The sequence below is a fragment of the Microtus oregoni genome, unplaced genomic scaffold, assembly GCF_018167655.1.
Source record: "Microtus oregoni isolate MIOR12 unplaced genomic scaffold, Mior012 000070F_ref0000104, whole genome shotgun sequence".
NCBI lineage: Eukaryota > Metazoa > Chordata > Mammalia > Rodentia > Cricetidae > Microtus > Microtus oregoni.
This window is the reverse complement of record NW_024543977.1, coordinates 8,067,669-8,082,699: the sequence shown is the minus strand read 5'-3', so window position 1 is coordinate 8,082,699 and position 15,031 is coordinate 8,067,669. Positions and strand designations below refer to the sequence as shown.

At 39.3% G+C, this 15,031-nt stretch overlaps 1 protein-coding gene across 1 annotated transcript in view; it reads left to right on the top strand.

Moving 5' to 3' along the window:
* Mpp7 (membrane palmitoylated protein 7) overlaps positions 1-15,031 on the top strand; it is a 232,795-nt gene that overhangs the window by 144,945 nt on the left and 72,819 nt on the right. Inside the window, exons 4-5 of the mRNA XM_041641578.1 lie at positions 9,962-10,039; positions 12,753-12,833. Of these exons, the coding sequence (XP_041497512.1) occupies positions 9,962-10,039; positions 12,753-12,833 (159 nt within the window). The remainder of the gene's footprint in view (positions 1-9,961; positions 10,040-12,752; positions 12,834-15,031) is intronic.

The window sequence follows — 15,031 nt, the reverse complement described above, 5'->3', positions numbered from 1 at the left end:
TCCTACTAATTTCCAACTCTTCCTGGCATTTAATAATCAGAATTGCCCTATACCTCACATCTATATTTTATATAAATAAAGTAGCCAGGGTAGTGGTGCACACCTGTAATTCCAGGGCTTGGGAGCTCAAACAGGAGCCTGTCAGCTTGAGGCCAGTCAGGATTATGAGAGACCTTATCTGTGAAAACAAATGGTGCAAACGACAGCAGACTAGAAGAAAGTAAACAGAGAGGTTTCCATGTGTTCAAGAGTGTACTGTTAAAAGAACACAAGGAGCACTGGAGAAAAATTATCAAGCAAGCAATACCAGTGTGATGGAGGAAAGTTATTGGTTAATAAAGAAACTGCCTTGGCCCATTTGATAGGCCAGCCCTTAGGTGGGTGGAGTAGACAGAACAGAATGCTGGGAGGAAGTGAGGCAATTATCATGCCTCTCCTCTCTGGGTCAGACACGATGAAACTCCGGCCCAAGATGGACGTACGCTAGAATCTTCTTGGTAAGCCACCACCTCGTGGTGCTACAGATTATTAGGTATGGGTTAAAGCAAGATATGAGAGTTAGCCAGTAAGAGGCCAGAGCTAATGGGCCAAGCAGTTTTTAAATGAATACAATTTGTGTGTTGTTATTTCGGGGCATAAGCTAGCCAGGAGGCTGGGAGCCAGGCGGTGGGAAGTGGCCCGCAGCTCCTCCTACACCAGTGTTTGTTTTTTTAACTGTTAAAAATTAAGATTATAATAACATTTCCCTTTTTCCTTCCCTCTCTCTAAACCCTCCCAAGTACTCTGTTCTTTGTTCTTTTGAAGTCAAGGCTTCTTTCTCTTTAATTGTTGTTGATGGTGGTGGTGGTGGTGGTGGTGGTGTGTGTGTGTATTCCTAAATATATAAATATAACTTGCTCAGTCTGTATAATGCTGCTGTTAAATATATGCGTTCATGGCTGACTATTTGGTATTGGATAACCAGTTGGGATGCTCTTCCCTGGGGAAGACTTTCTCTTGCTCTCAGTGCTCATTACTTGCCTACAGTTTTTTGCATAGGGTTGAGAGTTTGTGAGCCTCCATCCCAGTCCACATTGGCCTATCTATTGGGGTCATTTTTGTTCAAATGTCAGCAGCTAGCAATGAAGTCTCACAAAAATGGCTTCTTAAACAAGGCCTGAGCAAGAATCAGTCTTAAAATAAAAAGAAACCAAGTGAAAGATCACAGGAATAATTTATTTAATTGCATCCAGATGGTTATGGTGGCAGTGCCTTTCCACCAGTTTAAATGCCTCTGTACAGTCAAGGAGGAGTTTAGTGTCAATGACAGCATGACAATTACTAAGTTCCATGCATCATTTGATGATTGAAGCTTCATTGCAGGTTACATGTGTAACTAACATCAGATATCGACACCAGATTTCCTTACTAAAACAGAGCATTTACTTTAAAATGTGTTCATTTGTAGGTGACTGTAGCTTTCTTTCAAAATTGGTTGCATGAAGGTAACCCGTGGCCTCCTAGCAGAACCCGGAAGTGTGGTGTTTCTCTTTGTTCTTGGGAAAGTTCCTCGAAAGGATGGTAGTTTGCAAGCTCAGGCATGCTGATTTGGCTGAAAGCAAATCAGACGGGAAGCTCACAAAACAAATATGCAGAGTTGTGTTGGACCAGTTTGACAAACAGTATTTCAAAGAACTTGGGGATTCCTGGAATACAGTAAACTTGTTGCTTTCAAGGAAGTCCATTCAGAGATCTAGACCAGAGCAGGCCTGAGGCATGGAACTCTAATAAATAGGACTGAGCCAGCAACCTGGGCCAGAGTGTGCCTGAGGCAACAAATTCCACAGGATTAGGATTGAGCCAGCAACCTAGGTCAGAGCACACCTAGGTGCAAGCTCCACAAGAGCAGGACTGAGCCAGTGACCTGGGCCAGAGCAGATCTAAGATAGAAAACTCCATAGGAGCAGGTACAGGGGAGAAACTGCTGAGTGAGTGGGCCAGAATCAGAGACTGCTGCGGGTCTGGGATGAATCTGGGACCTTTGAGAGACTAGACATGAGCTAGGATCCCTATGGGTCTGGGCCTGAGTCTGGGACCTCCGAGGGAGTAGGCCTGAGTCAGGAATGCTGCAGGTCAGGGCGTCATTCTGGGATCTCCAAGGGAGTAGGCAGGAGCCAGTAAACTCTGTGGGTCCGGTTGTGAGTCTGGGACCTCTGAGGGAGTAGGACTGAGCCAGTCTGGGATCTCTGAGGGAGAAGATCAGAGACCTTTGCAGGACCAACCCCAAGCCAAGGATCTTGCAGCAGCAGATCCAGACCAGGGACATTTACAGAAACAGGTCTGAGATGGCAACCTAGACCAGAATAGGCCTGAGACAGAAAACTCCACTGGAGAGGAGAAATTTGGAGTGTCCAGTGGTGTAACTAGAACTGGGACACTGACTGTACCATGAGGAACAACCATCTACTGGCACCTAAAAGATTAATCACCAGAGTCACAAACAGCCTCAACCATACCAATTGTGTGAAAATTGATTAGAAAAGGTAAGAACATATGCAACACCACAAAGAGCAACACACCAGTAAAATCTAGAGACACTACAACAGCAAGAATTGAACAACCAAATATAGATGAAACAGAAGAAAATAGCCAAAAAAATAACTTCAGGAGAATGTTTGAGACTTTTAAAGAGGAAATGAGAAATTTTCTCAAAGGAATGGAGGAAAAGGCAAACAGAAAATTGGAAGTCATCAGTAAATCCCTTAAAGAAAACCAAGAAAAAGCAATCAAACATATGAAAGAAACTATTCAAGACTTGAAAACTGAAATAGAGGCAATAAAGAAAACACAAGCCGAGAGAATTATAGAAACAGAAACCATGAGAAAACGACTAACATAAACAGCAGAATACAAGAAATGAAAGAGAGAATCTCAAATGCTGAAGATACAATAGAGGACTCATCAGTCATAGAAAACATTAAATCTAACAGAATCTTAACACAAAATATCCAGGAAGTATAGGACACTTTGAAAAGACCAAACCTAAGAATAATAGATATTGAAGAAGGAGAAGTTCAACTCAAAAGCACAAAATATATATTTAACAAAAAATCTCAGATGAAGACTTTCCTAACCTAAAGAAAAATATGTCTATGAAGATACAGAACACCAAATAGACTGGATCAACAAAATGTCCCCTAAAAACTTAATAATCAAAACACTAAACATACAGAATAAAGAAAGAATATTAAGAGCTGCAAAGGAAAAAGGCCAAGTAATATATAAAGGCAGACCTATCAGAATTATACCTGACTTCTCACTGGAGACAATGAAAGCCAGAAAGTCGTGATCAAGCATTATGCAGACATTTAGAGACCACGATGCCAGCCCAGACTACTGTATCCAGCAAAACTTTCAATCACCATAGAAGGACAAAACAAAATATTCCATGACAAAACCAGATTTAACTAATACCTAGCTACAAATCCAGGCCTACACAAAGTACTAGAAGGAAAACTCCAACCAAGAAAGTTGGCTACATCAACAAAACACAGACAATTGATGATCTCACAGCAGCAAATTCCAAAGATGGGAAAAATACACAAAGTATATTACTAACAATGAAAACTAAATTAACAGGACATAGCAAACACTGGTCATTAAAATCTCTTAATATAAATGAACTCAACTCATCTATAAAAGGGCACAGGCTAACAGATTGGATACAAAAACAGAATCCATCCTTCTTTTCCACACAAGAAACACATCTCAACCTCAAAGACAGACATCACCTCAGAGTAAAGGGTTGGGAAAATATATTCCAATCAAATGGACCTAAGACACAAGCTGATGTAGCTATCCTAATATCTAACAAAATGAACTTCAAACTAAAATCAATCAAAAGAGTCAAAGAAGGACATTTCATATTAGTCACAGGAAAAATCCATCAAGAGGAAATCTCAGTACTGAACATCTATGCCCCTCATACAAGGGCACCCTCATATGTAAACAAAACACTTCTAAAACTTAAATCATACATTAAATCCCACACATTAATAGTGGGAGACTTTAACACTCCACTCTCATCACTGGACAGGTCAGTTAGACAAAAAGTTAACAAAGAAATAAGAGAACTAACTGATATTATCACTCAAATGGACTTAGCAGACATCTATAGAATATTCCATCCAAACATAGAAGAATATATCTTCTTCTCAACACCTCATGGAACCTTCTCAAAAATTGACCACATACTCGGTAACAAAACAAACCTCAATAAATACAAAAAATTTGGAATAACCCCATGTATCTTACCAGATCACCATAGCTTAAAATTAGAATTTGACAACAGCACTAATTCCAGAAAGCCCACAAGCACATGGAAATTAAACAGTGCTCACCTGAGTCATCAATAGGTCAAGGAAAAAATAAAAGGAGAAATTAAAGACTTTATAAAATTTAATGAAAATGACCACACAATATACCCAAATTTATGGGTCACAATGAAAGCAGTGTTAAAAGGAAAGTTCATAGAACTAAATGCATACATAAGAAGCTGGAAAAATTCCACACTATTGCATTAACAGAACATTTGAAAACTCTAAAACAAAAAGAAGCTAACTCACCCAAGAGAACTAGATGGCAGGAAATAATCAAATTGAGAGCTGAAATCAGCAAAATAGAAACAAAGAAAACAATACAAAGAATCAATGAAACAAAGAGTTGGTTCTTCAAAAAAAAAGTCAACAAAACAGACAAACCTTTATCGAAACTAACCAAAAGGCAGAGGGAGAACATCCAAATTAACAAAATCAGAAATGAAAAGGGAGATATAACAACAGACACAAACATACACACACACACACACACAAAAAAAATCCAGAGAATCATCAGGTCATCTTTTGAAAGCCTGTACTTCACAAAATTGGAAAACTGAAAGGACTTTCTGGATAAATATCACCTACCAAAATTAAATCAATACCAGATAAGCAAATTAAAGAGTCCTATAACTGTTGAAGAAATAGAAATAGTCATCAAAAGTCTCCCAATCAAAAAAAAAAAAAAGGCCTAGGACCAGATGGTTTAAGCTCATAATTCTACAAGAGTTTCAAAGAACTAATACCAACACTCCTCAAATTGTTCCTCACAATAGAAACACAAGGAACATTGCCAAACTTTTTTTATGAGGCTACAATTACCCTGATATCCAAACAACAGAAAGACATGACTAAGAAAGAGAGTTACACACTAATCTCACTCATGAACATTGATGCAAAAATACTAAATAAACTACTGGCAGATTGAATGCAAGAGCACATCAGAACCATCATCCACCATGATAAAGTCGGCTTCATCCCAGAGATGCAAGGATGGTTCAACATACAAAAATCTGTCAATGTATTCCACTATATAAACAAACTGAAAAATAAACACCACATGATCATCTCATTAGATGCTGAAAAAGCTATTGAAAAAATACAACATCCCTTCATGATAAAGGTCTTGGAGAGAGCAGGGATACAAGGAACATACCTAAACATAATAAAGGCAATATACAGCAAGTCAACATCAAACTAAATGAAGAGAAACTCCCAGCGATCCCACTGAAATCAGGAACAAGACAAGGTTGCCCACTCTCTCCATATATTTTCAATAGAGTTCTTGAAGTCCTAGCTAGAGCAATAATACAGCAAAAGGAGATCAAGGGGATTCAAATCCTAAAAGAAGAATTCAAACTCTCAGTATTTGCTGATGATATGATATGATAGTTTACATAAGCGAACCCAAAAATTCTACCAAGGAATTTCTACAGCTCATAAACACTTTCAGTAATGTAACAGGATACAAGATTAACTAAAACAGAAAAAACAAAAAAAACAAAACAAAATCAGTAGCCCTCCTGTATACAGTTAATAAATGGGCTGAGAAAAAAAATCGGGGGAAGATCACCTTTCACAATAGCCACAAGTAACATAAAATATCTCAAAGTAACTCTAACCAGACAAATGGAAGACTTGTATGACAGGAACTTTAATCTCTGAAGAAAGAAATTGAAGAAGACACTAGAAGGTGGAAAGATCTCCCACGGTTTTGGGGGTAGAATTAACAAAGTAAAAATGGCAATCTTATCAAAAGCAATCTACAGATTCAATGCTATGTCCATCAAAATCCCAGCAAAATTCTTCACAGACCTCAAAAGAACAGTACTCAACTTCATATGGAAAAGCAAAAAACCCAGGATAGCTAAAACAATCCTGTATAATAAACGACAGTCTGGAGGCATCACAATCCCTGACTTCAAACTCTACTGCAAAGCTGCAGTACTGAAAACAGCCTGGTATTGGAAGAAAAAAAAAAAAAAACAGTCAGGAGGACCAATAGAACTGAATGAAGACCCAGGTATTAATCCACACACCTAGGAACTCCTGATCTTTGACAAAGAAGCAAAAAATATCAAATGGAAAAAAGAAAGCATATTTAACAAGTGGTACTGGCATAACATGTAGAAGAATGAAAACAGATCCGTATCTATCACCATGCATAAAACTCAAGTCCAAATGGATCAAAGACCCCAACATAAATCCAGCCACACTGAACCTCATAGAAGAGAAAGTCAGAAGTACATTTGAACTCATTGGCACAGGAGATCACTTCCTAAATATAACCCCAGTAGCACAGACACTGAGAGAAACAATTAATAAATGGGACCTCCTGAAACTGAAAAGCTTCTGTAAAACAAAAGACATGGTCAACAAGACAAAATGACAGCCTAACAGAATGGGAAAAGATCTTCACCAACCCTATATTGAACAGAGGTCTGATCTCCAAAATATACGAAGAACTCAAGAAATTGGTCATCAAAAGAACAAATACTCCAATAAAAAAAAATGGAATACAGACCTAAACAGAGAACTCTCAACAGAGGAATCTAAAATGACTGAAAGACACTTAAGAAAATGTTCAACATCCTTAGTCATCAGAGAAATGCAAATCAAAACAAATCTGAGATTCCATCTTACTCCTGTAAGAATGGCTAAGATCAAAAACACTGATAACAGCTTATGCTGGAGAGGTTGTGGGGTAAAAGGAACACTTTTGCATTGCTGGTGGGAGTGCAAACTGGTCCAGCCCTTTTGGATGTCAGTGTGGCAGTTTCTCAGAAAATTAGGAAACAACCTTCCTCAAGACCCAGTAATACCACTTTTGGGTATATATCCAAAGGATGCTCAATTGTGTCACAAAGACATATGTCCAACTATGTTTATAGCAGCATTGTTTGAAATAACCAGAACCTGGAAACAACCTAAATGCCCCTTGACTGAAGAATGGATAAGGAAAATGTGGTACATCTACACAATGTAGTACTACACAGCAGAAAAAAAAATGTTTAAATTTGCAGGCAAATGGATGGAACATCATTTTGAGTGAAGTAACCCAAACCCAGAAATACAATTATCATATGTACTCATTAATAAGTGGTTTTTAAACATAAAGTAAAGAAAACCAGCCTATAAATTGCAATCCCAAAGAACCTAGACAACAGTGAGGACACTAAGAGAGACTTACATAGCTTTAATCTACATGGGAGTATAAAATACAAGATCTCCTGAGGAAATTTTGAGCATGGGGACCTTGGGAGATGGCTGAAGGGTAGGAAAAGGGAGGGAAGGAAGCAGAGAAAAATGTACAGCTCAATATATTTATGAAGTCCATTCACAGCTGAGGTTTATTTAACCTTTCATTCATGTGATGTCTTCTTACACTATGCAGTTCTCTTTCAGATTCAGTTCTTTACCTGCATTTTCTAGCAGCTACTCTTGTCCTCCCGCTCAGCATACTAACATACATGTTATTATTTTCTTTAAAGCTATGTTGCTTTGAGGATTTACTTACATTCCTCCTTTAGGGGACTTACTGTCAGTCTTGTATCTTTACTCCATTAGACTTTTAGTATTTGTGTAATAAAGAAGAAAGTTTACTGGGGGAAAAAGCTGTTGCACATAAAAATGAACCTTCTTTTATTTGTTTTTTTGAGACAGTTGTATCCTCAAACACCCTGTATAGCTGAAGATGACTTGACCTTGTGTTACTACTAAGTGCTGGGATTAAAGATGTGCCTCTTAAGTATTTACTCTTGTAGGAAGCATTCTGAGAAGTGGCTATAGTAAAGCTAGGTGAGTTTTATAAAACTTTAAGGTAGTGAGTGTCCTGCAGACTAGTGCTAGATAATTGTTTAAATAAAATAAATTTAGCTCTCAGGATGCCTGAGTTTTGTTTCAAATCACAATTTTCTGGTTTCCTAAAAATTATTCCATTTTTTACATTCTTTACAATTTGTGATAAACACTTTAAATGCTCCAAGATATTAAATTCAAAAACATTTTGCTCTGCTCATTCTGGTAATGCCATAACTCTCACAAACCTTTCCCTGATGTCCTACCTTTTATACCAAGTTGCCAAAAGTAATAGGATCTGCTCTCAGCAGGAACGTCTAGTCAATCAAAAGAAAATCTCTCTTGCAGACTCCTACAAGGGGTTGGCTAACTTCAACTATAATTAGCAGGAGATGGTGAGACATTGTTTTTCAAACACAGGAGAGAATAGTTTTCTTAACTATAAGCAAGAATAGGCTAAAGTGAGTTCTAAAGTATTTTAAATGCTAAGGAAAAAACATAAATGAGGATGGTCACTTCACATACTGATCAAAGAAGGTTTCACTTATATACCACAACATATTTTAAAAGATTTATTTTATAAATATATATATGTGGATGTGTTTGTGTATGTGGGTATGTGCATGTATCAGAGCCATGGAGGCAGAGGTGGTGGAGCTGGAGTTTCAGGTGGTTGTGAGACACTTGATGTGGGTTCTGGGATTTCCACTTGAGTCTGCTGTTGTGTGGAGCGGCGGGCCACTTCCTACCGCTTAGCTCCCGGCCAACGGCTAGCTCTATCCAAAATAATTACACAGAAACTGTATTCTTTTAAACACTGCTTGGCCCATTAGTTTTAACCTCTTATTGGCTAGCTCTTACAAATTGATCTAACCCATTTCTAATATTCTGTGTAGCACCATGAGCTAGCTTACCAGGAAAGATCTTAACCTGCATCTTTCTGGAATGGGAGAATCATGGCGTCAGTCTACTCCACCTACCTAATTTTCTGTCCTATTAAAGGGCCAAGGCAGTCTCTTTATTTAACCAATGAAATTAACACAAAACAGAAGACTCTCCCCCATTAGTCTGCTGCAGGAGCAGTATGCACTCTTAGCTGCTGAGCCATCTCTCCAGCCCAAATAATTTTAAGGAAACTTGGTTGCCTAATTCTGCACACATTCTTGTGCATGTCTCTTGGGTCATGGTGATGAGACCTGGCAGCTGGATTGGTTTTACTTTGTAATATTATTCACCTGTTATTTGTAGTATGGAACATGGTGTTATCAACCTAAACAGTGAAGATGTCTGAGCTCAAGGGAAATCCTTTTAGTTTCTTTGAGATTTGATTTGGGGCAGGAACAACAGTGACGGTGGGGAGGTAGGTTGTCGGAACCCATCCTGGGTAAGGTACATGTGTGCCTGGCGTCATTAGCCCTAAGAGCCTGCTTTCCCCACTTTGCCACCTCTGCAGTCCAGCCAGTCGGACTAGGGCGGCTAGATTGCTTATCTTTATTGTTGTTTTGTGGGAGTATAAGCTATAAATGAAACTTGAAATATTGAGGTAGTGTAGCTCACAAACAGTGGGCTCTGTTTAGGAGGAGAAGCAGAGGTTTAGTGCTTTTACCTGCTCTGTTTGAGGATGCTTTTGCCATTTGATTCTTGGTAGTAATTGATGGATTAGAGACACATCTTCCATCTTCTATGTTGATTTGAACACATGACTTTAAAAATTTGGGGAGATCTGATTCTCTTCACAGTAGTGAAAGTATTTAGGTATTTATGATTCTTTGCCAGCAGGTGAACATACTGCTCTCATTTTCTTCCAGATTCATGAAAAACTTCACTACTATGAGAAGCAGAGTCCAGTGCCCATTCTCCATGGGGCAGCAGCACTGGCTGATGATGTAAGTGTGCCTTTCTTGGTTCCAAGCAGGACTTACCCCGTGGCAGACAGATGTGTGTTACCCTTTAAAGGTGGAAGAAGTCACGAATGTTTCCCAAATCCCTGTCATCGCCAAGCATGTGCTGATGCTGTGTAGATTCCTATCTACTTTCTTTTTCTAAATTTGTACCTAAAGCTATCCTGGTATTATGCCTTGGTGACTATGTAATAGAAATTGTAGGCTTTAAATTTTATGCAGTAAAAAGCTGTCTGGCATCAGTCTTCTGTGAAAGTCACACAAGGAGAATGCTTTGGAGAAATAAAGACAAATGAGATAGTTACATTGCTGACAGTACCAAAAATGACAGATACTAGGAAAGGAATTGGGCATATTAAATCCATAAAAGGCAGGATTGTTTTTAAAATGGATTATGGAGTATAGTAATGATTTATGGATATTAGACTATTCCAAATTACCTTCATAACCAAAAAATAAATTTAGAAGCATTTGGCATTGATGGAGTAGTTAATTTCCTGTCGCTATAATTTTATTTTAAACCTGGGGAAGGAGAACTCACTTGCTGATTTCTCCTGCTAACTCTCAGCCTCGGATTAATTGAGAACACACCTGGATAAGCTGTAAGGGCGCACAGCTAGACAGAGGTGTGTGTGCTGGTGTGTGGGAGTGATGAGTCCAGCTTATTTGTTGCTCTTCAGTTGTGCTTTCATTGTATAAATCAAACTATAATTCAGTGTTGCAGAATTTCAGGGTCTTATATCACAAACTATTCAATATCTGCCAGAGCAGATTTCTAGAACCTCATATATGAAATAAAGCCTTTGCAACTAACATCCGAGCGGGTCTGCTTAGCCCCAGGCTTGTCCCTCTTGTTTCTCTGCAGACACAAGTTTGTTTTAACATGTCACGTAAAGAAGTAACATAGAACCCAGACTTTTTAAAGGTGAATAAAGGTGTAAGGATAGTCGTATGAGTTGCTGCAGTTGCAACTCGAATAAGCCTTAAAAACAATTATGAAAACACAGAGCATAGGGAGGTTTGGAAATGTCTTTGTGGAAACAAATGCCTCCTCCCAATCAAAAGATAGCAACTTATTTTAAAGATTTATTTTTACCATTTTTATTTGTGTATGTGTGTGTGTGTGTGTGTGTGTGTGTACATGCAGGCATGTGTGCACAGGCATATGTGCATGCCTGCAGGCACCAGAAAAAGGTGTCCAGTTCCCCAAAGTTACAAGTGGTTGTGAGCTGCCTGATGTGGGTGTTGGGAATCAAACTCAGGTCTTCTGGAAGAGCAATAGACACTCTTCACTGCTGAGCCTTCTCTCCGGCCCCCAGTTTTGCTTTTGTTTGTTAAATGAGAAGAATCCAAAGCAGGGACTATCACTTGGCATCAGAGTGTGTAGCAAGCAGATGCAATGCCATGGACTCACGCTCCATAGTCTCTAGAAATAAACACACATTAGAATCTGTGTCATTGTGATAAACTATGGTGTTTAATTCACTGGAGTAGTAGATCTAATGTTAAAACACATGTATGTAAGAGTAAAGAGCTGCTTGCATAGGTTAGTGCAATTGATAAATCTATCAATTTCATCTGATTGTTTCTTTTGTACATTCCATCTACAGAAAGCTCCTTTCCCATAGCTAAGAACCACCTTGTCCTGCCAGCATGATGGGGGTAGTAGGGGCAAATGTTGGTTCCATGTTGTGTTTTAAGAAGAGATATTGAATATATATTCTAATAACACACCATAAATTTCATGATTCTAAACTTTTTTGTGCTGTTTGAATCTTGTTCTAAATGTGTCTGTGTCTATTTCTTATAGCCTAAAATTGACTAGTATATTGCTAGGAAGTTCTCATTTTATATTTTACCTTGTTTATAATCAGAAAATGGTGATTAAATATATTTATGGTTGTGGTTTAGTACCTTTGCACACACATACACATTTCATAAGGATCAACTCAAGCCTGTTTGCCCCCTCAGCATGCTTCTTTATGGTGAGAACATTCCACATCTCCTAGTGGAGAGCAGGAATCAGGTTCAAAATTCCAGTCTTTTCTTTTGAACCCACGGGTAGGCCTTCTTCTTGGTTACAGAAAAGTACCACTGATATTGTTGGTACCAGAGTTGTTATGAGCTGATATGCATTCATGGTGAACTTGACTTGTAGTTAATAGACTTCATAGACTGTTGACTATGAGCCAAGACTGTGTGTACAGAAACAGTAAAAGCTGCAGGCCATTGATTCTGTGAGGAGCATTCGAATTCTTTTTACCCCAGCTCTGAACAGCATAACTACTGTGGGTTTCTGGAAGTCCTGAGGATTTCACCACCTCATTCAGAAGCTGTCTTTTTTTCTTCTTTGTGCACTGTCAAAGCTGATCCAGTCCTTTATACAAATGGCCCTTTGTCTGCGTGCAGAAGACCATTCACGCAGGCAGATGAAGTGCTGGGATTTGCCCTCCTGGCAGTAAATCAGAAGGTGAACTGGCTGATGGTATTGCTCCAGCTGCACTAGACGTAGGATTGGATCTGGTCTGCTGTGGGCCTGGAAAGAAGAGCACAGGCTGATGGTCTGCTTCTTTTCCTGGTGACTTATCCTGATGCTCTGGAAAGCAATGGCACTGAGCAAACCAGAGTCAGTCGTGACACAGTGAACCTGATGGTGTTCTGCGAGCTGTCACTCACATCCATGTCCTCTCCCTTGCAGCTGGCTGAAGAGCTACAGAACAAGCCACTAAGCAGTGAGATGAGAGAGCTGCTGAAACTGCTGTCAAAACCCAACGTGAAGGTGAGAGCACACTGCATCTTCTCAAAGGGTGCTGCTCAGGGGGCTTGTGATCAAGGCACTTTGAGCCTGCATCGCCACGTACATGCTCCTTCAAATAGTGTAGTGTCCCAATACCCCAAATCATAGTGAGGAGAAAGAACTGAGCTTCTTAAAGATTATGATGACGAAATTAAACTGTACAGGACTGTAACTGCAGTTCAGAATCAGCACTGACAAGTTTGATTTGGTTTGAAAATCAGGTTTCCATTTGCTGTAGTGGGCACAATACACAGTGTGACTTTGGTCTGGATTACTCTGCTTGGCTCGTTGATGACAGTGCTTGATTACAGGAGGATTTCAACATTTCTTTTCCTCCTTCCTTAGCATCTCCCACTCCCTATTCTTACCAGTTCATGTTTCATGATGTCATTCCATGTTATAGAGCCAGAGCAGTTTCAAATATAAGTTAATTACAGAACGTTGGTGACCAGACCTCAGGTCGCTTGTTTTCACCAACTTTGTAATTTTATCACTTATCTTTCCTCCAGATGGATGTATCTGGAGAAGGAGAATCATAGTTTTCCTGCTCTTTTTCTAAGGAAAAAAAAAGAATTCACAAAATCTGGTTGTATAGTCTTGTATATATTTGGATACAACACTGTTGCCATTATTTATAAAAATATTGTCTCATATGAATTCCATAATTAAATGATGGATTATTTGGGGATGAATACTGAGATTTCTTTTTTAATAATATATTATTAATTTTTTTTAGAATTTCATAAAATGTATTTTGATCATGTTGATCACCCACTAACTCCTTCAAGATGAAAAACCTGATTTACACTTCTGGGAGAAATGCCTTTTTGAGCCAACTTCATTTGCTTTTAAGTTTACATTTTTAGAAAAAAATAGTGATGCATCAGAGTTGAAGTAAAACATGCGTAAACTGTAATATCTTATCCCTAGAGAAAATGTACAAATACATGACTGTAAAGAGTAAATGGACTGTAAATGGTACCCAAGCCTAATTGATTTGTAAAGGCTCAGAAAGTTAAAGCTTAATTCCAAAGCAGGATAAGATTGGAACAAACGTTGCTTGATGTTAAAGTGCTTCCGGAAGGTTTGCAGTGCTCTGAAGATTGCTTCATTTGGCTTTATACTGCCTGTAAGAAATTACCATCAGCCACAGCCGGCTGTGGTAAACTGTGAGAACTTGGCTAAATTCCTTAGTGAGACTGTTGTCTTGGTTCAAAAATGCTAAGAATTGAAAACAGCGTTTCAATGAAAATTTTGCTATTCTCTCCAATAGTGTTTGAAGTGAAGTCAGCTAATATGGAATCATTCTGAATAGAAAACAGTATTTGTGTTATTCCATGGCATTGTGAATATCTACATGGTAAAACTTCATAGTGAATAATTAAACTTTATCATGTGGAAAATATGTTAGATGGATGACTGTTTAGTTTTTATTTTATTTTTATTAAAAATTTCTGCCTCCTCCCCACCTCCCTTTTCCCTCCCCCTCCCCCCACTTCCTCCCCTCTACCCTCCCCCTCCCTCTCCAGTCCGAAGAGCAGTCCAGGGTTCCCTGCCCTGTGGGAAGTCCAAGGTCCTCCCCGCTCCATCCAGGTCTAGGAAGGTGAGCATCCAAACAGGCTAGGCTCCCATAAAGCTAGGACATGCAGTAGGATCAAAACCCAGTGCCATTGTCCTTGGCTTCTCAACAGCCCTCATTGTCCACCATGTTCAGAGAGTCCGGTTTTATCCCATGATTTTTCAGTTCCAGTCCAGCTGGCCTTGAAGGGTGGATATGGGAGCAAGGAAGTATATATCTTAATTAAGGGAGCCATTTTAGGGCTGACAAGAGTCTTGACTCTAGAGGGGTTCCCAGGGGTCGAGAGAGATGTCCCCAGCTAGATCCTTGGGCAGCTGAGGAGAGAGAGCCTGAAAGGGCCCCATCCTATAGCCATACTAATGAATATCTTGTATATCACCATAGAACCTTCATCTGGCGATGGACGGAGATAGAGATAGAGACCCACATTGGAGCACTGGACAGAGCTCCCAAGGTCCAAATGAGGAGCAGAAGGAGGGAGAACATGAGCAAGGAAGTCAGGACTGCGAGGGGTGCACCCACCCACTGAGATGGTGGGGCTGATCTAATGGGAGTTCACCAAGGCCAGCAGGACTGGGACTAGTTTTTATTTTTATAAAGC